Below are 23,269 nucleotides of genomic sequence, written 5' to 3'. Positions count from 1 at the left end.
TGTGAAGGTGCGTCAAACAGAGTATTTAAAAGGTAAACTAATATCTAATTTGGGTAGTAGCATTAATATAATAAAGTGTCAACCACAAAAATAGTAAATTTAAGGGAAGCATTTATAAAATTAGGTAGGTACATTGTAAAACATTAGAAGTGAAAGCCGATCAACTCACATTGCTCGGCATCCAAGTACAGCAACATGACATCAATTCTAAAGGTTCTGCCCCTACGTGTTTCGTCCAATAAGACATCTTCAGGTGACCTAAACATTTTTCACACGTCTCTGATTAACAATTTAAAGGAGAAAAATCCAGATGACTTTTGTAACTATTCACGCAAGTCACAGAAATCTTTTGAGCTGGTATTATGTAAAGTTGAACCCCTGCTAAAGGAGAAAGATTCATTAATGCGGCAAGCTATTAGCGCAGAGCAAAGACTAGCCAGGAGTTTATAGGATTTGAAGTTTTTAATCAGTGCAATCATTTGGCAGGATAATTCCTGACACATGCTACTAATGTGAAGGTGCGGCAAACAGAGTATTTAAAGGTAAACTAATATCTAATTTGGGTAGTAGCATTAATATAATAAAGTGTCAACCACAAAAATAGTAAATTTCAATATAGAAAAGAAATGTCTTTATTAAAACTATTTGTTGAACATTGTAACAGGTTAAACAGCATGTAAAGAAATAGAAAACAAATGAACTATAGGTTAGTGTAATGTGAATCTTGTGACCATGAAGTCTGTGGGTGCCCCTGAGTGGACATATTCATTGGCCAGTTATGAGGAGGCTGTGATGTCTGGCCTGATGGTGGTCCATCAGTAGTATACTGCTCTGCAATATGGGTGTTAGATGTAGCTTCTCCCCTTTGGCCTTTTATAAGCAGTTGATAGATTAAGGGCTCCACAATTTGCCTTTGTTGAGGAGGCATGCTGCGCAGTTTGCTAGCAACAAGGCTGCCAAAGATTTCACATTCATCACTTTGTCTTTTAAGGGCAGCCGACGCTTCCTTCAGAAAACTTGCTGTGCCATCTTCATTCGATTTTCTTTTTTTCGCTGTGTGTGTTGTCACAACCGGTAACACTGGCAGTGGTGGTTCTTGGTTGTAAGTTTCCTAAGGAAAAAGAGCAACAATTCTGGGATTAGTGGATAGAACGTATTGTATCCTAAATAATACCAGTTATAATATTCTATTTTAGTTCCCGAGCAGCTCAAAGGAGTGGAAAGTTATTGGAAAAAAACAAATTCTGGATTTGTGGAATTTTCCAAATTGTTTGAGGAGCAATCGATGGGAAACATTGCCCACCTATGCATTCATGATCACATGAATACAATTACATAGGATTTTTAACCAATTGTGAATGGCAAACAGGACAACTTATATCTACAGACAGGCAAAACGGGCGTAAATCAGGTGGGGGCATCATAGAGAGAACTAAAAAATCAAGATAAAGAAAAAGCGGGACTTTATATAGGCCAAAATGGAAGGGATGTCTACAATTAAGGCACAATTTTTCAAAAAAAGACATATTTATTGATTCAAAATTATAAAACTTTACATATACATAATAAAAACATTTGTAGAGAAATACTCCATGTAGGAGTGATGATACATAGGTACCATGTTGGTGACCGTGGTCAAGGTTAAAGCGCAGTCTAACGGTCCTCGGTAAGCCGACGCGTTTCACACTAAGGCTTCCTCAGGGCCAAAGATACCAAAAAGACCAACATTCCAGCGAGGTCAAAGGCAGGGTAAAACAAATATCCCTGGGCAGGCGTCGGAACCAATATATGGCAAGGGCAGCTATATCGTATAGAAGTTGTATCCACAAACTGGAACCACTAAGAAACCAAGCACCCTCCGCTAGGCTAGAACGTATACGTATCAGGATAACAGGTCACCTGCTAGAGCACTAAAGTACTCTCCCAAAGTCACGGTGCCCATAGTCCACGTGGGAATATTGTTCTTTGAGAGTGTGGTTAATGTTGAGGATCATTTATAGCGGTGTACTTCAATAAGCCATACGGCCTCAACAGGGCAAGTAGTTACTGTCAGTTCCCAAGATTACCAGGTACCAGCATACAAGAACGCAGCAGACTCCCCTATTATTAGTGTCCATCCAAGAGCGCCTGCCATAGAGAGAACTGAGTTTCAAAGACCAAAACGTGGCAACTTACATCTAACAACAAGTGAGGAAACTGTAGAAGGACTAAACTTTGTGTTTGTGGGTGATGGAGCTCTTCATGAATAATCTCTATATTGAAATTATTCCCAATGTGCAATTTAAAGCTGATCTCCAGCTTTAGTTTCACTTAACCACTTTACCACCGGAGGATTTTGCTGCTAAAAGACCAGGGGGTATTTTGTGATTCGGCACTGCGTGACTTTAACGGACAATTGCGCGGTCGTGCGACGCTGTACCTAAACGAATTTGACGTCCTCTTGTTCCCACAAACAGAGCTTTCTTTTGGTGGTATTTGATCACCTGTGCGATTTTTTGATCATGCGCTATAAACAAAAAAAGAGCGTCAATTTTGCAAAAATAACAATATTTTTCACATTTTTTTATATGAAATTCCCCCCCAAAAAAAATGTAAAAATCAAAATTTTTTTAACATTTTCGGCCAATTTGTTTTATGCTACCTATGTTTGGTAAAAAAAAAAATCGCAAAAAGCGTATTTTGATTGGTTTGCGCAAAAGTTATCGCGTTTACTAACAAAGGAAAAGATTTTTGTCATTTTTGTTGTTTTTTTTTTAACGCGTAATGGCGGCAATCTGCGATTTTTTTGCGGTACTGCGACATTGTGGCGGACAGATCGGACCCTTGACTGACATTTTTGACACTTTTGGGGTTACCAGTGACATTTCTCTTGTTTACATAAGCCGCCTGACTTTCTCTCCCGACGATCGCCGAGTGACCGGCGGACATCGGGTCCGCCGGTCACACACGTGGGGGGGGGTCCGTGACCGCGCGGGAGCACGCCTCCGGCGGCGCGCGCTCGCTCCCCAGAGCCTCACAGGCTAGCGACGTAGACCTACGTCGCTCTGCCTGTGAGGGGCTGACTGCCGCAGTAAATATACTGTGAGCAGTCGGCAAGTGGTTAAAATAGATTGTTCGGGCCAAGCTGGCTGAAACAAACTGCGTCCCTCACTAACGTGTGGTCACTGGATGTGCTGTATAAACTATATGTAGCCAGTAAACAGCAATGTGTTCTGGGTGTGAGACAGGAAGGTCCCTTCCATGAATACAAAATTTCCTCAGATTGGATGAGTTACCTCTGACTCAGCCAATCAGAGGAAGCTTTGTATTCATTGATAGAAAACAAAGCTTTCTATGAATGGCTGAGCACCGCTCTGACTGACGCTATTTTGTTCCAGGTATAAGACCGGAAGGTCTCATCTCACACCAGTAACACAGAGCTGTATCATCAGCTACAGACAGTTTACACTGCACATGTTAGTGAGGGAAATAGTTTGTTTGGCCAGCTTGGCCTGAACAAACTAAGCTGAAATTAAAGCTGGAGATCAGCTTTAACTACAGAGCAAACAATTTTCAACTACCACTACCATGTGCTGTAGAAAATGCATTTGACATAATGGCTAATACACTGCTCAAAAAAAATGAAAGGAACACTTTTTAATCAGAGTATAGCATCGAGTCAATTAGACATTGATTTGGTCAGTTAAGTAGCAGAGGGGGTTGTTAATCAGTTTCAGCTGCTTTGGTGTTAAATTACCAACAGGTGTACTAGATGGGCAACAATGAGACAACCTCTAAAACAGGAATAGTTTTACAGGTGGAGGCCACTGACATTTTTCCCCTACTCATCTTTTCCGACTGTTTTTCACTAGTTTTGCATTTGGCTAGGGTCAGTGTCACTACTGGTAACATGAGGCCATACCTGGACCCTATAGAGGTTGCACAGGCAGTCCAACTCATCCAGGATGGCACAATAATACGTGCTGTTGCCAAAAGGTTTGCTGTGCTTCACAGCACATTCTCAAGAGCATGGAGGAGATTCAAGGAGACAGGCAGTTACTCTAGGAAAGCTGGACAGGGCCGTAGAAGGTCCTTAACCAATCAGCAGGACCGGTATCTGCTCCTTTGTGCAAGGAGGAACAGGATGAGCTCTGCCAGAGCCCTACAAAATGACCTCCAGCAGGCCACTGGTTTGAATGTCTCTGACCAATCAGAAACAGACTTCATGAGGGTGGCCTGAGGGCCTGACATCCTCTAGTGCAGGGGTCTTCAAACTATGGCCCTCCAGTTGTTCAGGAACTACAATTCCCATCATGCCTAGTCATGTCTGTGAATGTCAGAGTTTTACAATGCCTCATGGGATGTGAAGTTCTGCAACACCTGGAGGGCCGTAGTTTGAGGATCCCTGCTCTAGTGGGCCCTGGGCTCACTGCCCGGCACCTACGAGCTCGATTGGCATTTGCCATTAACCACTTAAGGACTGCTCTTATTTCTGACACTTGTTGTTTACAAGTTAAAATCAGTATTTTTTGCTAGAAAATTACTTAGAACCCCCAAACATTATATATCTATATTTTTTAGTAAAGACTCTGGAGAATAAAACGGCGGTCGTTGCAAAATTTTTTTGTTATACAGTATTTGCGCAGCAGTCTTTGAAACGCAAATTTTTTTGGGAAAAATACACTTCACTGAATTAAAAAAAAAAAAAAAACCAGCAAAGTTTATATTATATTAATATATATATATATATAGTATATTGTGAAGGATGAAGCCACGCCAAGTAAATAGATACCCAACATGTTATGGTTTAAAATTGCGCACACTTGTGGAATGGCAACAAACTATGGTACTTAAAAATCTCCAAAAGGTGACGCTTTAAAATTTTTTTTATGGTTACCAGAGTTACAAAGGAGGTCTTTTGCTAGAATGATTGCTCTCGCTCTGACGATTGTGGCGATATCTCACATGTGTAATTTGAACACTGTTTTCATTTACGGTGTGTGAGCTCACGGAGACGTTTTACGTTTTTTATTTTTTTTCCTATTTATTTTATTTTATTTTTAGCACTGTTTTAAAAAAAAAAGAAATCTGATCACTTTTATTGCTGTCACAAGGAATGTAAACATCCCTTGGGACAGTAATAGGCAGTGACTGGTACTCCAAAAATACCCCAGACCCCTCCACTGCACTTCAAAAATATTCAAAACGCAGAAATCTGCATTTTTGAATACTGTCAGTTTTTTTTTAAATCTATACCATTGGCAGCCGAGCAAACTGGAAGAGACCCGAATATTTTAAAAAGGCAAATTCTGAAGAACAGACAGAAACAAATGAAGGTCCCATGGAGGGGGGAGCCAGGTGGCGAACCCCCTGAACAAAAGGTGTGAACCAAGAAATTCGTGGCCAATGGGCGCCGAAAGAAAATCGCCAAGGCCGAAATCTGGCCTATAATGGTACCCAAGGCCAAGTGCTGATCTACGCCTCTTTGGAGAAACTCCAAGACAGGAGACACTGAAAAAGAACGGGGGACACCCCCCCGAGACTCACACCAAGTGATGCATTCCCTCCAGACTCGATGATAGATCTTCCTAGAAGTAGATTTCCTAGCTTTTAACAGCGTAAGAATCACTGATTCAGACACCCCTCTATCCTTCAGCACCTGGCTTTCAATAGCCACGCTGTTAAAGCCAGCGACTGTAAATCAGGATGGAAGATCGGCCCTTGAGCTAATAGATCTTCTCTGAGAGGGAGTCCCCAGGGGACATCAGCACCCAACCGTACTAGGTCTGCGTACCAGGACCTGCGAGGCAAGTCCGGAACCACTAGGATGACCGGAATCCGTTCTGCCTAGATTCTTCGAGTGTTGGCACAAGAGTTAGCGGAGGAAATGTGTACATCAGACTAGGGCTGAATGATAGTCGATATGATATCGACTATCGTTCTGCGGCCATCGGCGATATTCATATCGCCGAGGTCACGATATTTTACATAGGCAGGGGGAAGGGACTCGGAGGAGAACTCACACATCCATCCCACTGCAGCCCGCCCCACACGCTCAGTGAGTCTCACTCTCCGCCCTAGTTTTCTTAATGGCACATTCAAGGAACCAATCACGCCGTGAGCAGCTGCAAAGCTAACCAATCACGTGTGCCTGCACACCTGATTGGTTCGCTGTGCCGCTACTCACGGCGTGATTGGTTCCCTGAATGTGCCATTGAGAAAACTAGGGCGGAGAGTGAGACTCCACTATCGTTCAGCCCTACACACGATCTAACAGAAGTCTATGAGAAACCGTAGGTAACCTGTGTATAAAATGCAGGTACACTGTGCTGCTCAACCCCCCCCCCCCCAGGCTCCCTGACACAGGGAATCCCACCGACTCTCCTATTAAGACTAATGTAGATGTAGCTAATCATATAACAGTGGCTATCTCTTTTATACAATACATAACCAACACTCTGCAGTGCATGAGTGAGTCAGTGTAATATGCGGCTGCGCTGTGATCCTTTCCCGGCTCCTAGTCCACCACTGTGAGTGACTGAATAATCTGATCGATTCCACACTGTCACTGAGACTGAGTAATTGATTTGAGAATACCATTATTAACCCTGACCTGCCCAGTGCCCTATATCTGCAATTAAAATTTAGAAGGCTGCCTGCATGCTTCATGATTTCTATTCCCAGCATTCTTCCCAATCCCTTGTTGACTTTAGCTTGGATTGACGGGTCCCTCAATATCGCAATATATATATCGTTGAAAAAAAAATATCGCAATATATTTTTTTTCCAATATCGTGCAGGCCTACATCAGATGATACTGACCCTAAGGAGCCACCAGAGCGTCTGTTGCGTCAGCCAGAGAATCCCAAGACCTTGCTACGAACCTCTGCACCTTCCTGTTGAGACGAGAGGCCAACAGGTCCACCTCGGGAGCCCCCAACCAGAGACACAGTTGATGAAACACCTCCTGGTGGAGAGACCATTCTCCCTGATTCAACGTCTGCTGACTGAGATAGTCCGCCTGCCAATTTTCCACCCCTGGAATATGCACAGCAGAGATGGCTGGAACTAACTGTTCTGCCCACCTTAGAATGCCAGCTACTTCCCGGGCCGCTAGGACACTTCTGGTGCCCCCTTGATGATTTACATACGCCACAGCCGTGGCATTGTCCGATTGGATCCTTACCTGGCGCCCCCGCAGGCGATCTGTCCATTGGGTCAGGCAGAGCCCAAACTGCCTGAGCACATTCCAAGACCAAGACACCTCCCCACCCGGACAGGCTGGCATCTCTGGGGACCACTGTCCATTACAGGGGGAGAAAATATTTTCCCTGTCGAAGCACCGGAGAGCGGAGCCACCATATCAGGGATCAGGGACACGCTGTGGCTATGCGTACTCACAAGGCGTTTAACTCGTCGGCCAGCCCCTGTCCGGTGGGACTATGTCGCGGCCAACCCAGCGCCAAACTAAGTTCGGGTCGCACTCCCTGGCCGGACTGGAAAGCCCATAAGGATCTAGGATATCCCGTTCATCGCCCAGTCCGGCAGTTGATTGTAATTCTCGCAGGAACCAAATTGATTGTAGTTCTCACAGGAACAGTAATAATAAAATAAAAAATTTCCAATTAAAAGGGAAAAATGCTGACGAGCTATAGCAGGAAGTCGGAGTATACCCCCCGGGACTGCCCATAGGCATAGCCAGACTTTTTTTCTGCCTACATAGTAGTTGAGGTTGAATAAAGACAATAGTCCATCCAGTTCAACCTGTGTAGGTGTGTGTGGCCGCAATCATTTCCCATACCCCTGAATGTTTTTATCCTTGAGATGTATGTCCAAAAGTCTTTTAAAAGTAGCCATACTTCCCACAGTTACTACCATTTGTGGTAGAAAATTCCACAATCCTGTAGCCCTTACAGTAAAGAAGCCCTTGCGTAGCCTGAGGTTAAAACGCTTCTCCTCTAAACGTATTGTATGGCCTCGTGTCCTCATACATTCCTTGCGACTGAATAGTTTATTGTCTATGCTCTGATCACCGTTGAGGTATTTGTAAATTGCTATCATGTCCCCTCTCAGGCGTTTCTTCTCCAGGGAGAATAAATTGAGCACTTCTAAACGTTCTTCGTAATTAAGGTCCTCTAATTCCCAAATAAGTTTTGTTGCCCTTCTCTGTACTCTCTCCAGCTCCAACACATCCCTCCTGAGGACTGGTGACCAGAACTGGACAGAATACTCCAGATGTGGTCAGACCAGTGATTTGTAAAGTGGAAGGATTATAGTTTTGTCTCTGGAATACATCCCCTTCCTTATGCATGCTAATATTCTGCCGGCTCCTGTAGGGGGCAGGATAACCCAATGGTTAAGAATATCAGGAGCCGTGTCCGTCAATGAACGAAAGAGAAATGAGGTTTTAATGGTAATAATGTGTTCTATAATAATAAATCTATAAGGTTAATAAGCTTTTATTGTGGACGATTCTTACCTGCGTATCCGCTATTTCTTCTTGCACGTCCATATCTAGCTCCGGGGACATAGAAGATGAGTCAGAGGTAGTTGGCTGCAAGGTGCACACCGAGTTTCTGGGTACATCCTGGTCATCTAGAAAACGAAGGCTTTCAAAGTACCACAACCGTGGCACATACACGTCGTCCGCTCCGGCACCGGCTTTTTTCGAAGCTTCTATTTTATGGAGCTCCTTCTTGAAAACAGTACGCAAGTTAGCGATCTTGCCTTTCACGTACTTTTCATCTGCTTTTGCATAAACCGCGGTGCATAACTCTGCCAACTGTTTATAGGCCTCATCCCGCTTGCTACGGTTGGAATATTCCTTTGATTTAACTTTCCACAAGCATGGCATATCTCTGTACATGTCAATGAAATACGGCAGAAAATCAGGAGAAGTGAACTTATCAGCCATCGCTGCTGTAAAAGAAAAAATAAAGACAATATTAGATTTCACATACTAAGAACAATCAACTATACATAGTCCTTATCCACTTGACCATGGGAAGGTTTTACCCCCTTCATGACCAGGACATTTTTTTGCTATTCAGCACTGCGTTACTTTAACTGACAATTGTGCGGTCGTACAACACTGTACCCAAATGAAATTGATATAATTTTTTTCACACAAATAGTTTTTTTTTTTTGGTGGTATTTGATCACCACTGGGCTATTTAATTTTTTTTATTTAACCACTTCTGGACCGGAAAGTTTTACCCCCTTAATGACCAGGACATTTTTTTTTGCTATTCAGCACTGCGTTACTTTAACTGACAATTGTTAAGTCGTACAACAACTGTACCCAAATGAACCACTTGCCGACTGGCGTCAGTATATTTATTGCGGCGGTCAGCCCCTCACAGGCAAAGCGACGTAGGTCCTCGTCGCTAGTCTGTGAGGCTCTGGGCAGCGAGCGCGCGCCGCCGAATGCGCGCTCCCGCTCGGTCACGGACCCCCCCCCCGCGCGTATGCCCGGTGGACCCGATGTCCGCTGGACACTCGTGATCGTCCGTTACACCGGGAGAAAGGCAGGCGGCTAATGTAAACAAAGCCGCCTGTCTTTCTCCCCTGTGTAAGAATGGTGATCATACGGTTCTACTATGTAGGACCGTTGATCACTGTTCTTAAAGCTCAAGCCACAGCCAATCACAGTTAGAAACATGCCCCTAGGGACACACGTAACCCCTCCCTCTCAAAAAAAGTTAACTCCTTCCCTTCCAGTGTCATTTTTACAGTAACAGTGCATATGTATAGCACTGATTACTGTAGTAATGTCACTGGTACCCCCAAAAGTGTCATAAATGTCAGTCAAGGGTCCGATCTGTCCGCCGCAATGTCGCAAACCCGTAAAAAAAAAAAAAAACGCAGATCGCCGCCATCACGCGTTAAAAAAAAAAACAACAAAAATCTTTCCCTTAGTTAGTAAACGCAATAACTTTTGCGCAAACCAATCAAAATACGCTTTTTGGGATTTTTTTTTACCAAAAATATGTAGCATAAAACAAATTGGCCGAAAATGTTAAAAAATTTAGATTTTTAATTTTTTTTGGGGGAATTTTATATAAATAAATGTGAAAAATATTGTTATTTTTGCAAAATTGACGCTCTTTTTTTGTTTATAGCGCCTGATCGAAAAATCGCACAGGTGATCAAAAACCACCAAAAGAAAGCTCTGTTTGTGGGAAAAAAAGGACGTCAAATTCGTTTAGGTACAGCGTCGCACGACCGCGCAATTGTCCGTTAAAGTCACGCAGTGCCGAATCGCAAAATAGGCCCTGGTCAGGAAGGGGGTAAAATCTTCCGGGGCTAAGTGGTTAAATTGATATAATTTTTTTCACACAAATAGTTTTTTTTTTTTTTGGTGGTATTTGATCACCACTGGGTTATTTTTTTTTTTTATTATTTAACCACTTCTGGACCGGAAGGTTTAACCTCCTTAATCACCAGGCCATTTTTTGCGATTCGGCACTGCATTACTTTAACTGACAATTGCGCGGTAGTGCAACGCTGTACCCAAACAAAATTGATCTCCTTTTTTCCCCACAAATAGAGCTTTTTTTTTTGGGTGGTATTTGATTACCTTGGTTTTTATTTTTTGTGCTATAAACAAAATAAGAGTGACAATTCTGAAAAGAAAATATAGATTTTTTACTTTTGGCTATAATATTTTTTACTTTCTTCTATAAAACACTGGCAAAAAAAAAAAAAAAGTAACATTTTTTCACCATTTTAGGCCAATATATATTCTGCCAAATATATTTGGTAAAAAAATCACAATAAGTGTATATTGTTTGCGCAAAAGTTATCGTATCTGCAAACTGGGGGATAGATTTATGGCATTTTTATTTATTTTGTTTACTAGTAAATGACGGCGATCAGCGATTTTTAGCGGGTCAGCGACATTGCAGCGGACAGATCGGACATCTGACATTTTTGAGGGGACCAGTGACATTTTTACAGTAATCAGTGCTAAAAATATGCACTGTTACTGTACTAATGACACTGGCAGGGAAGGGGTTAACACCAGGGGTGATCAAAGGGTTGTGTCCCTATTGATTGGTTTCAGTGAAAGTTACAGCGTCTACAAACTATGGGATATATATTGGAATTTTTATATACTAGTAATTAACAGTGATCAGCGACTTATAGTGGGACTGTGATAGTGTGGTGGGCAATCTTACACTGACACTGGGGGGGGGGGGGGGGGGTTACTGCTTAACGGCCACTGACACGATCAAGGATAATAATATGCACGGTCACTGTACTAATGACATTGGCTGGGAAGGGGGTAACATCTAGGACGATCAAGGGGTTAAATGTGTGCCTAACAATGTGTAATGTGTGCTGCTTTTTACTAAAAATCTCTTTGTTTCTTATCCCTTATTAGGGAGATCATTCCCTCTGTACAGAGCCTGGTGTTGATTGGTGATTAATCAGCAGGTCGTTATTTGGGATCTGCTAACCGACTCCCTCTATGTATAACCACAATGGGTGTTGGCGGGGGAAGGGTGGGTGGGTTGTGCATGTGCAATAAACTCAGCAGCCGGCAGCGGCATACCAGTTTGTCGCTTTGCCTACACAGGCCCCCGCCTGTAGTAGTCCTTTAAAAAAGAGCTCCAGCCCCCCCAACAAAAAATTAAAGTCTGCAACTACTTATCCAGGAATCCTCAAACTACGGCCCTCCAGGTGCTGCAGAACTACACATCCCACGAGGCATTGTAAAACTCTGACATTCACAGACATGATGGGAATTGTAGTTCCTAAACAACTGGAGGGCCATAGTTTAAAGACCCCTGACTTATACTGTAGCTGCTGACTTTTAATATTAGCCAGGGATCCCGCGATGTCGGCACCCCAACCGATTTTGTTAATTGGCTCTCGGTTGCTGCCGCCACCATTCCATGTAAGGGAAACTGGCAGTGAAATCTTGCGGCTTCACAGCCAGTTCCCTACTGCCCATGTGCGAAGTTAACTGCGCTTTATGAATGGACCGGCAGCGGGAGAGGAGGAGGGGGGCCAAACTTCCAGGGAACCTCGCTGTGACAAAGTCACCTGGATATGGGGGCGGGTACCTGTCAAAACCAGGTACCCATTACGCCCCCCCCCGAAAGGTGGGAGGAAGCAAACAAGCAGGGCTTCCCCTTTTGGGTGGAGCTCCGCTTTAAGTGGTTAAAAAACATTGAATTAATAAATAAATAAAATGTCTTCATAAACATTATTCAAAGTGTATTCTGTTCCATGCCTTTGGTTAAAAAAAACAAACCCACACACATCCCAATAAGAGTATATTAATTGGTTAGTGTGAAAGTTATAGCGTCTACAAACGATGGTATATATACACTGGAATTTATGCAGCTATAGACGCTATACTGTAATAATGGTGATCAGTGACTTACAGTGGGACTGTGATCGAGTGACGGGCAATCTGGCGCTAACTGACACCAGCTGGGTGGTTAATGATGCATGATAAAAATTCAATACCAAATTACCATACACATAAAAACATATAAAGATAAACTTAAAGTGGAGTTCCACCCTATTTTTATACTTACCTCCATCTTCTCGCTCCGGGTCACCTGAAAAAGAAAGGGATAATCGCATATTTTTTTTTTTTTTACTTACCTCGTAGCGAAGAAAAAATACTTACCTTACTTCCTTCTTCCTCCTTCCTCGGCCGCGGCCCGTCGTCACTTCCTGGCTCTGCAATGATTCCTGGGAGCTGAACGTCAAAGCTCCCAGGAATCATTGCGCCTGCACCGGCCCCGACGTCAGTTCCGGGTCGCGCGCGTCATCCCCTTCTAAACAGCTTCTGGGCATGCCCAGAAGCTGTAGAGGGATGACGCGCGCGACCCGGAAGTGACGTCGGGGCCGGCGCAGAGCATCGTGGGACCAAAGAAGGCGGAAGAAGACGCCGAAGGGGATCTCGCTGGCTTCAAGCTGCCCACATCTGAGATGGCAGCGCTGGACAAGACGTTTGCAAGGTAAGTATTTGTCCTAACAGGTAAGTGCAACCCGGGACAGATCAGAGGCTAGCCATTGTGAAATGCACTAGCCCTGACTGTCCCGGGGGTATTAAAAAAAAAAATAAAAAATCCAGGGTGGAACTCCGCTTTAACTGAATCAAACAGAATATGATGCTGCAATGGTCAGGTTTAGTGGAGTATCAGATAGCAGCCCAAAACCGAAGGTTGTGGGAGCAATAAAGAACGCTCGTTAATAAAACAATCTATTCTCTGCTGTAGTCTCCACCTCTTCTCTGTGTGCTGGGGTCTTCTACACATAGAACATGGCAGACGGCTGCCGAAGCCCGGGAAGCCTCAAATATGTCTTCAGAGGAAACGGTGAACATGGTGACCATCCTCACCAAGAAAGACTACGATGGGAAGCTTGCGGTTTACAACAGACCAAATGTATGTGGAGCGATATGGCGCAGAAATGTATGTGACCAGCTCACTGGAGAGAGATGGCTTGGGGGGTCCAGGTGAGGCGATGGGGGTGATTCCAAAACACTGTATTACAGCACCTCTAAAGAGACTGAAGATTCTCCATGGTAATAGAGAAGGACAGCAGAGAGCGCATCTGAGTGTAGCAGGGATCTCTACTACACTCATATGAGCCCTTTGCTGTCTTTATCTACAACCAGGGCTTTTTTCAGCGGGAACGCGGGGGAACGCAGTTCCGGCACCTCCAGGACTGAATGTATGTAATGGAAAGGGGTGCTGGAGGTGTGCTGCAGGGTCTGTTGATGCTGGTTGCTGGGGATCTATTGTCACTGGAGGGAATATATTATTGCAGGGGGGTCTGTTGCTGGGGAGATCTGTTGTTGCTGGCAGGGGATCTATTGTTGCTAAGGGTGGGTCTTATGTTGCTGGGGGGTCAGTCGTTTCTGGGAGGGATCTACTGTTGAGGAAGAGGTCTATTGTTGCTGGCTGCTGGAAGATCTGTTGTTGCTTCCAGGGGTCTATTGTTGCTGAGGAAGGGGGTGGTATTTTCTTGTAGGTGGTCCATTGTTGCTGGGGGGGGGGGGAATTTATTCTTCCAGAGGGTCTGCTGATGCTGGCTGCAAGGAGATCTGTTGTTGCTGCTAGGGAGGGGGATGTTTTGTTGTGAGTGGTCCATTGTTGCTGGCTGCAGGGGATCTATTCTACTGCTTTTCTTGTTATCATTACCAAGCTCAATACAAATTAGTTAGTACCACAAATGTTACTGTATTATCTAAAAGGGGTGGTCTTGGGAGGTGGGAAATGGGTGGAACCAAGAAACGGTGCTCGGAGGTGGGTAGGGGCGGAGGCAAGGGGTGACTTGAAAAGGGGGAGTTCCTGCACCTATTCTCTGTGAAAAAAAGCCCTGTCTACAACAGACCAAATATACGCCAAGACTGCATCATGGAAAAAGTTGTGCGCATGTTGAGGAGAAGATATGATGGACTTCAACCACTTTACCGCTGAGTACCGTAGTACTACTGCGGCAAAGTGGCTCGTTATCGTCTGACGACGTAGTACTACGTCGTCAGACACTCCCCTTGTGGGCGGCGCGCGCGCGCCGCCGGAGGCTCGCTCCCGCTGTTTTCAGTCACAGCGGGAGTCAGGCCAGGGGAGGAGCAGCGGCGATCGCCTCTGCTCTTCCCCGATCGTCGAGGATCTAGTGTGGAGATCCGCCCGCCTGTGTAAAACACAAGCGGGCGGACCTCCCAAGTGACAGGCAGGGTCAGATTGCAGGGTTCAGCATAGCTGAACCCTGGATCTGTCCTTGTGTCACACAGTCACCTCCCCCCCCCACACGACAGTAAGCACCAGGCATACATTAACCCCTCCCTCTCCAATAAAATTAACCCCTTCCCTGCCAGTGTCATTTTTACAGTAACAGTGCATATATATAGCACTGATTACTGCAGTAATGTCACTGGTACCCCCAAAACTGTCAAAAATGTCAGTCAAGGGTCCGATCTGTCCGCCGCAATGTCGCAGTCCCGCAAAAAAAAAAAAAACGCAGATCGCCGCCATTACGCGTTAAAAAAAAAAACACCAAAAATGACAGAAATCTTTCCCTTTGTTAGTAAACGCAATAATTTTTGCGCAAACCAATCAAAATACGCTTATTGTGATTTTTTTTTACCAAGCATAGGTAGCAGAAAATAAATTGGCCAAAAATTTTAAAAAAATTTGATTTTTACATTTTTTCTGGGGGGAATTTCATATAAAAAAATTGTTAAAAATATTGTTATTTTTTCAAAATAAACGCTCTTTTTTTGTTTATAGCGCAAAAAGTAAAAATCGCATAGGTGATCAAATACCACCAAAAGAAAGCTCTGTTTGTGGGAAAAAAAGGACGTAAATTTTGTTTGGGTACGGCGTCGCATGACCGTGCAATTGTCAGTTAAAGTCGCACAGCGCCGAATCGCAAAAAGTGGCCCAGACGTAAGACAGCAAAATGCTCTAGTGGTAAAGTGGTTAAAGCAAGCACCAGTTAAGAAAATGATGGTCGGACCTTAAACTGCGAGAGGGACATCAGAACAGCGAGAGGGACATCAGTTGCAGAAGATTCGAAAAAAAAAAAAGATTCTCACCTGTGTGAGTTCGGTGGTGAAGAAGGAGTAGATGTTTAAAAGGAAAACACTTCCCACATTCAGAACATGAATACGGCTTCTCCCCAGCGTGAGTCCTCTGATGTACGATAAGACTTTCTCGCCAGGTAAAACATTTCCCACATTCTGAGCAGGAAAAGGGTTTCTTTCCTGTATGACTCATCTGATGGACGATAAGGTGGTCCTTCTGAGAATAACAGTTTCCGCACTTTGAGCATGCATATGGCTTTTCTCCTGTGTGACTCTTATGTGCGATTGCCCTGCGAGTAGAGGGATCAGATGGTAGACCAGCACTGTGATGTGCCGGATAGAGATTTGGCATTGTGGAGTTTTCTTCTGAGTCAGGCATCACCTCATCATCTAAATCGCATTCTTCCATGGCGGAAGTTCTGTATTTTCCATCTAAAAAGAAAAAAAAAAGGGAGGAAAAAAAGAGAAAAAAGAAAAAAAAAAAAAAAAAGAAAAAAAGAGAGAAAAAAAAAGAAGAGGGAAAAAAAAAGGAGAAAAAGAAAAACAGAGAGAGAAAGAGAGAAAAAAATATAATAAAATATATGACATTCCTCAGTCACGATTAGGATGATATACAGTATATGAAAAAAATCATTAAAGCCCAACTCCATATATATATATTGTGACAGGAAGTCAGGAAAATCTATGGGTGTTGTCACTGACGGGAGATATATTTCTGCTTGGTTTAGACAATTCACTAATTGCTATCAGGTGTCGGCTGCAGAGGTAGGCAGGAAGGTGTACGGAAGTTGAGAACACTTTCAGCTGTTCAGAATGAGGCAATTAAGATCTCTATAACTTGTCCAAAGGGAGTCTATTGATTGCTGTCTCCTGAGGCTGTGTAAGCTGGGGAGAGCAGTCAGATGAGAGACTTCTAAAGGTGAGGTGTTGAATTTTTTTCTGTGTAAAGAAAACACAAATGGACATTTGAGTGTCTGCTGTAGAACCAGCAGGGTCTGCCCAAAGAGTAGGTTGGGAAGACTCCTTAGATAGGTTCCGGTGTGTGAGAAGGTAGACGCCCACAGTGGCCAGGATTTATTTTGTGTTTTGTTTTATTTTGATGTTTTTGCTGCATGCACTGTTTTGAAGAAATTGGACGAATAAACCATAAACTGTTGTTTTCAACCACTCCTCGGCTATCTCCCTGTGTGACGAACCCCCCCAAAAGGGGTTATCCACACCCGCTACCGAGCTAATCCCTCACATATGGTGGAGTGCCGCGGGCAGTTAAAGTAAACCCAAAAAAATGGAGGAAATACTGAAACAACTGATTATATCGAATGCAGCCCAACAGCAGGCAAATGCAGCTCAACAGCAGGCAAATGCGGATTTTCAGCGGAGCTTTGCAGCTCAACAACAAGCTCACCGAGAGGCCATTGAAGGCGTGGAACAGAGACACCAGCAGCAAATGGAGGCCATTGTGAAACAGCTTCAGAGACAGCAGACCGAGGTTGGGAGTCAGGCCAGTAACATACCGACTTTTCGGGTAAACCACTTATTGCCAAAGATGACTACAGATGAGGACCCTGAGATGTTTCTGACCACGTTTGAAAGAACAGCGGAGAAAGAGAGTTGGCCTAAAGAACAGTGGGCTGGACTAGTGGCCCCCCTATTAGCTGGAGAAGCCCAAAAGGCATATTTTGACTTGGAACTTGCAGATGCAAAAAACTATGATCGATTAAAAGTGGAAATATTGGCACGTTTTGGGGTAACCTTGGATGTCCGTGCTCAGCGGGTCCACAATTGGAGTTATCAGCTGAAGAAACCACCCCGGTCGCAGATGTATGACCTCATCCATTTGGCTAAGAAATGGCTGCAGCCAGAAATTCTGTCCGGACCAGAAATTTTGGAGCGAGTAGTCATGGACAAATTTCTTAGGTCTCTTCCTAACACCCTGCAGAAATGGGTAAGCCATGGTGGTCCGGAAACCGCAGACAAATTAGTAGACCTGGTCGAAAGGTACCTAACAACTGAGAATTTGACCTCTTTTTCCAGAGATGCACAGACTTTTCACCCCAAGACCAGACCCTCCCCACCTATAAGTAAGACTGCGTCAGGGGATGGGGGTGGAGAGAGGATCCAAAGAGCAACTCGAGGTGTTAGTAGGACTACTACTAATGTTTGGCGAGAGCGACCTGGAAGACCCATCCCACAGGAGAGGACTGGAAGGTTGATTTGTTACCGTTGCCGGGAAGAGGGACATGTAGCAGCAGTTTGCCCAGCGGTTTGCCCAGTGGATGATGAACCCATGCATTGTGACTTTCTGACAGAGAGACGACAGTCCTTTTTTGCAACCACATACACTGCAGTAAAGGGGAATGAGAAACCTTTATATAGAATGTGTTTAGATGGTAAAGATGTTGTGGTATTGTTGGATTCAGGTAGCCTGGTTACCTTAGTGAGAAGTGATCTAGTGGTGAAAAAAAACGTACATCCTAGGAAAATGGCGGTAGTTTGTGTACATGGGGACACTCGAGAATATCCGGTGACTACAGTTTCCTTTGAAACCTCCCTCGGTAACTTGTGTCACCAAGTGGGTTTAGTTCCCAAACTGCCACATGACGCCATTGTGGGAAGGGATTTCCCAAAATTCTGGGAACTCTGGGATTGCCCAGATTCCCCAGTAGGTGGTTCTTCTGAGCCTGAACCATCTACTCCAGAATCCTCTAACTGTGAGGATTATCCTGAGTTTCCGTGCTCAGTCTTAGCCGGGGAAACACCAGTCCCTAGGGAGGAGCCTGCTACCTCAGAAGAGGAACAGCGGCCGTTAGGGTTGGATGACCTTAAAGTGCACCGAGAAAGTTTTATCACTGAGCAATTGAGGGACCCCACATTGCTAAGAGCCCGGGAGAATGTAGTGAAGATAGATGGGGAGCTAGTTAACCCTGACGAGAGGATTGCCCTCCCTTACTTCATTATTGAGAGGAACCTCTTATATCGAGTGTCACAGAGGATAGAGGACACTGTTGAGCAACTGGTAGTGCCTAAACCGTACCGCAAGATGGTTTTGGAACTGGCCCATGGGCACATTCTTGGGGGACATTTGGGAGCAGAAAAAACCCGGGAGAGAATCACCCAGAGGTTTTATTGGCCTGGGATCACTAAGGAAGTGGAATTGTACTGCTCTTCCTGTCCAGTGTGTCAGATTAATGCACCCATGCCCCATTTCCGTAGTCCTTTGGTACCCCTGCCCATTATCGAGGTTCCTTTTGAGAGGATCGCCATGGATTTGGTTGGGCCCTTACTGAAGTCCACAAGAGGGCACCAGCACATCTTGGTGATAATGGATTATGCCACCCGTTACCCAGAAGCGATTCCTCTCCGAAATACCTCTGCTAAAACCATAGCCAAGGAGTTATTTCAAGTTGTCACCCGGGTGGGTCTACCTAAGGAAATCCTAACTGACCAGGGCACCCCGTTTATGTCCAGGGTGACAAGAGAACTTTGTAAACTCCTGAAAGTGACCCAGTTACGTACCTCAGTATATCACCCTCAAACAGATGGGTTAGTGGAGAGGTTTAATAAAACGTTAAAACAAATGTTGAGGAAGGTGGTGGATAAAGACGGAAAGAATTGGGATTATCTGCTCCCTTATCTGATGTTTGCCATAAGAGAGGTTCCCCAATCATCCACAGGGTTCTCTCCGTTTGAGTTGCTGTATGGGAGGCACCCCCGGGGCCTACTTGACATTGCCAGGGAAACATGGGAGAGTGAGAGTTCCCCTCATCGAAGTGTGATTGAGCATGTTGCCCAAATGCAAGATAGAATTGCCCAAGTGATGCCGATTGTGAAGGCACATTTAGCCCAAGCCCAGTTGGCTCAACAAAGGATTTACAATCGTGGGGCCCAGGTCCGTTCTTTTGCACCTGGTGATAGGGTGTTGGTGTTGGTCCCCACGGTCGAAAGTAAATTCCTAGCCAAATGGCAGGGGCCCTATGAAGTATTGGAGAAAATAGGGATGGTGAATTATAAAATTAGCCAACCAGGAAGACGAAAACCTGAGCAGCTCTATCACGTGAACTTGTTAAAACCATGGAAGGATAGAGAGTCCTTGGTCGCTGAGACTACCCGAGTTTCTGCTCCAGTTCACCTGGCTGTCCCTGAAGTTGGGATAGCAGAGACTCTGTCCAAACTTCAGAAACAGGAGGTTAAAGAATTTGTGCTCCGTAATAGGGAGAAGTTTTCAGACCTGCCAGGTTGGGTCTCGGGAGTTAAACATGACATTATCACCACCCCAGGGGATAAGGTCAAGTTAAAGCCTTATAGAATTCCAGAAGCCCGGCGAGATGCCATTCGCCAGGAAGTAAAAAAAATGCTTGAGTTGGGGGTGATAGAAGAGTCAAATAGTGATTGGTCCAGTCCCATTGTCTTAGTGCCCAAACCAGATGGAAGTTGGCGGTTTTGTAATGATTTTCGCCGCCTGAATAAAATCACTAAGTTTGACACCTATCCTATGCCCCGCATAGATGAACTAATTGATCGCCTAGGCACTGCCCGGTACATGACCACGTTAGACCTTACCAAGGGTTATTGGCAAATTCCTCTCTCGGGGTCGGCCAGGGAAAAAACAGCATTTGTAACTCCAGACGGATCTTTCCAATATCGGAGGATGCCTTTTGGGTTACAGAATGCTCCTGCCACATTCCAACGCACCATGGATAAGACCCTTCGGCCTCATCTAGCCTATGCTGCTGCATACCTCGATGACGTGGTCATTCACAGTGAGGATTGGGACTCACACTTACCAAAAGTTCAGGCTGTGTTGGATTCCATCTGGAAAGCTGGGTTTACAGCCAATCCAAAAAAATGTACCATTGGGCTAGAAGAGGCGAAGTATCTGGGGTATACCATTGGTAGAGGTCTAATCAAGCCCCAAATAAACAAAGTTGAAGCTATTAAGGATTGGCCACGTCCCACCAGCAAGAAACAGGTTCGTGCATTTTTGGGGATTGCAGGTTATTATCGCCGTTTTATTCCCCATTTTGCCTCACAGGCTGCTTCCCTGACCAATCTGACCAAAGGGAAGGAGTCTGTCATGATCAAATGGACTCCCGAGGCAGAAACAGCTTTTCAGGCTTTAAAACAGGCCTTATGTAGCCAGCCAGTTTTAAAGTCACCTGATTTTTCACGAGACTTTGTGGTCCAGACAGATGCATCAAATGTGGGTTTAGGAGCTGTACTGTCCCAGATTATCAATGGGGAAGAACACCCTGTTATGTACCTCAGCCGAAAGTTGAAGGCCCATGAAGAGAATTATGCCACCATTGAGAAAGAGTGTTTGGCGGTGAAATGGGCCTTGGATTCTCTCCGATACTACCTCCTGGGTAGACAGTTTGAACTGGTGACGGATCACGCCCCATTGAAGTGGATGGCACAGAACAAGGAGACCAATAGGAGAATAAATAGGTGGTTTCTGGCCCTTCAGGAATTTAGTTTTGTGGTAACGCATCGCCCCGGTGTTCAAATGGGGAATGCAGATGGTTTGTCCCGTGCACATGCGTGCCTGTCAACCTGTGTCCCAACCCTAGGGTTGAAACAAGAGGGGGGGGTATGTGACAGGAAGTCAGGAAAATCTATGGGTGTTGTCACTGACGGGAGATATATTTCTGCTTGGTTTAGACAATTCACTAATTGCTATCAGGTGTCGGCTGCAGAGGTAGGCAGGAAGGTGTACGGAAGTTGAGAACACTTTCAGCTGTTCAGAATGAGGCAATTAAGATCTCTATAACTTGTCCAAAGGGAGTCTATTGATTGCTGTCTCCTGAGGCTGTGTAAGCTGGGGAGAGCAGTCAGATGAGAGACTTCTAAAGGTGAGGTGTTGAATTTTTTTCTGTGTAAAGAAAACACAAATGGACATTTGAGTGTCTGCTGTAGAACCAGCAGGGTCTGCCCAAAGAGTAGGTTGGGAAGACTCCTTAGATAGGTTCCGGTGTGTGAGAAGGTAGACGCCCACAGTGGCCAGGATTTATTTTGTGTTTTGTTTTATTTTGATGTTTTTGCTGCATGCACTGTTTTGAAGAAATTGGACGAATAAACCATAAACTGTTGTTTTCAACCACTCCTCGGCTATCTCCCTGTGTGACGAACCCCCCCAAAAGGGGTTATCCACACCCGCTACCGAGCTAATCCCTCACAATATATATATATATATATATATACATGTATGCATATATATATATGCGCATATATATGCATATATATATATATATGCGCATATATATATATATATATATATATATATATATATATATACCGGTATGTATATATATATATATATATATATACACACACACACACCGGTATATATATATATATATATATATATATATATATATATATGTATGTATATATATATATATATATATATATGCACACACACACACATATATATATATATATATATAAAATTATATTATTGATTCAATTATAATTCATGCGTTATATATTATATATATATATATATATATATATATATATATATATATATATATATATATATATATACACACATATATCTATAATATATAATGCATGAATTATAATCTAATCAATAATATAATTTTATTATATATATTATATATTAAATAATAAAATAATATTATTGATTCGATTATAATTCACATGTTTGTGTTTCAAATTTATCACATCTGGGATGTCTACTAGAGTCTTGTTTTGGTCAGGTTTAAGTCAGTAATTACTAAGAATTGTAGGCCTATAATACATAACGCCAAATTTCCATGAAAATAATTGTACCGCTTTTGGTATGTAATTCCTGACATAATCATACCGCCAGGGAGGTTAAAAAAAAAGAAAAATTAGGATTAAAATGTATTTATTTTTTTTTTAATATAATCTTTATTTCAGTTTTTCAATATACACAAAAAGGAACAACCTCAGAAGGCATAAGAACAAAAGGACACAAAGTAATAAGTAAAAAAACAATGATTGCCAGGCATCCTACAAGTTAACACAAGGATGTACTACCAGGTACGAGCAGCAGGGGCATGTCTAAAGCCCCGTACACACGCGTCGAAAATTGGCAGGGAATTTTCGTCCGACGACCGATCTGCCGATTTTCGGCTTGTTAGTATGATGCTTCCGACAACCAACTCTGACTTTTCGGCCGAAAAAATCTGGTGTGCAGACTATAAAATTTTTGTTGGCTGTCAACACAACGGCCGATTTTCGTGCAGTCAGTACAGATTTCGACAGGGAAAAATCTGTCTGGCAAGTCTGGGCATGCTCAGTGACGAAAGAACACAAAGAAAACAAACCAACACATCACTTCTGAAGTAGAATTTTGTTGGGCGAGAAAATTCGTGTGCAGTCTAGAGCACATTCCAAACAACAAAACACAACTTGGACAAAAGACGGACGATCGGTCGGCCGATAATCGTTGCGTGTGTACGAAGCTTTAGTATACCTGTTGCAGACAAAGTAAGTTTCCCATCCCCTAGGTGCATCCTGCCACCTACGTATCCTAACCTGCTATGCAATCAGAGCAAAGGGACAGAGTAAGGGGCAGATCAAGAGGAAACAGGGCTGGAACTCCAGTCTAAGGGAAAGGATGGGAAAGAAAGAGAAGGGCGGGTGGTAGGGAAAGGAAAAGCAGTAATGTAGGGGGACTAAAACCAGGGGGGAAATATCAAGACCAGCAGGGTGTCTGTGGGGGTATCTTGAGTGAGTCAGCATTCCATA

The 23,269-nt window shown here is 43.9% G+C and overlaps 1 protein-coding gene across 1 annotated transcript in view; it reads right to left on the bottom strand.

Annotated features, from left to right (window-relative positions):
• Positions 1-604: 604 nt before the first annotated feature.
• Positions 605-23,269, bottom strand: part of LOC309564370 (uncharacterized protein) — a gene marked incomplete at its 5' end in the record, with an annotated part of 34,543 nt that continues 11,878 nt past the window's right edge. Inside the window, 3 exons of the mRNA XM_082268997.1 lie at positions 605-1,111; positions 8,459-8,898; positions 15,545-15,964. Of these exons, the coding sequence (XP_082125123.1) occupies positions 701-1,111; positions 8,459-8,898; positions 15,545-15,964 (1,271 nt within the window). The 3' untranslated portion in view covers positions 605-700. The remainder of the gene's footprint in view (positions 1,112-8,458; positions 8,899-15,544; positions 15,965-23,269) is intronic.

This window comes from Pelophylax lessonae, assembly GCF_965119305.1.
Source record: "Pelophylax lessonae genome assembly, chromosome: 9".
In the NCBI taxonomy this organism is placed as follows: Eukaryota; Metazoa; Chordata; class Amphibia; order Anura; family Ranidae; genus Pelophylax; species Pelophylax lessonae.
The sequence above is the reverse complement of the archived record's forward strand: the minus strand, read 5'-3'. Positions and strand labels throughout refer to the sequence as shown.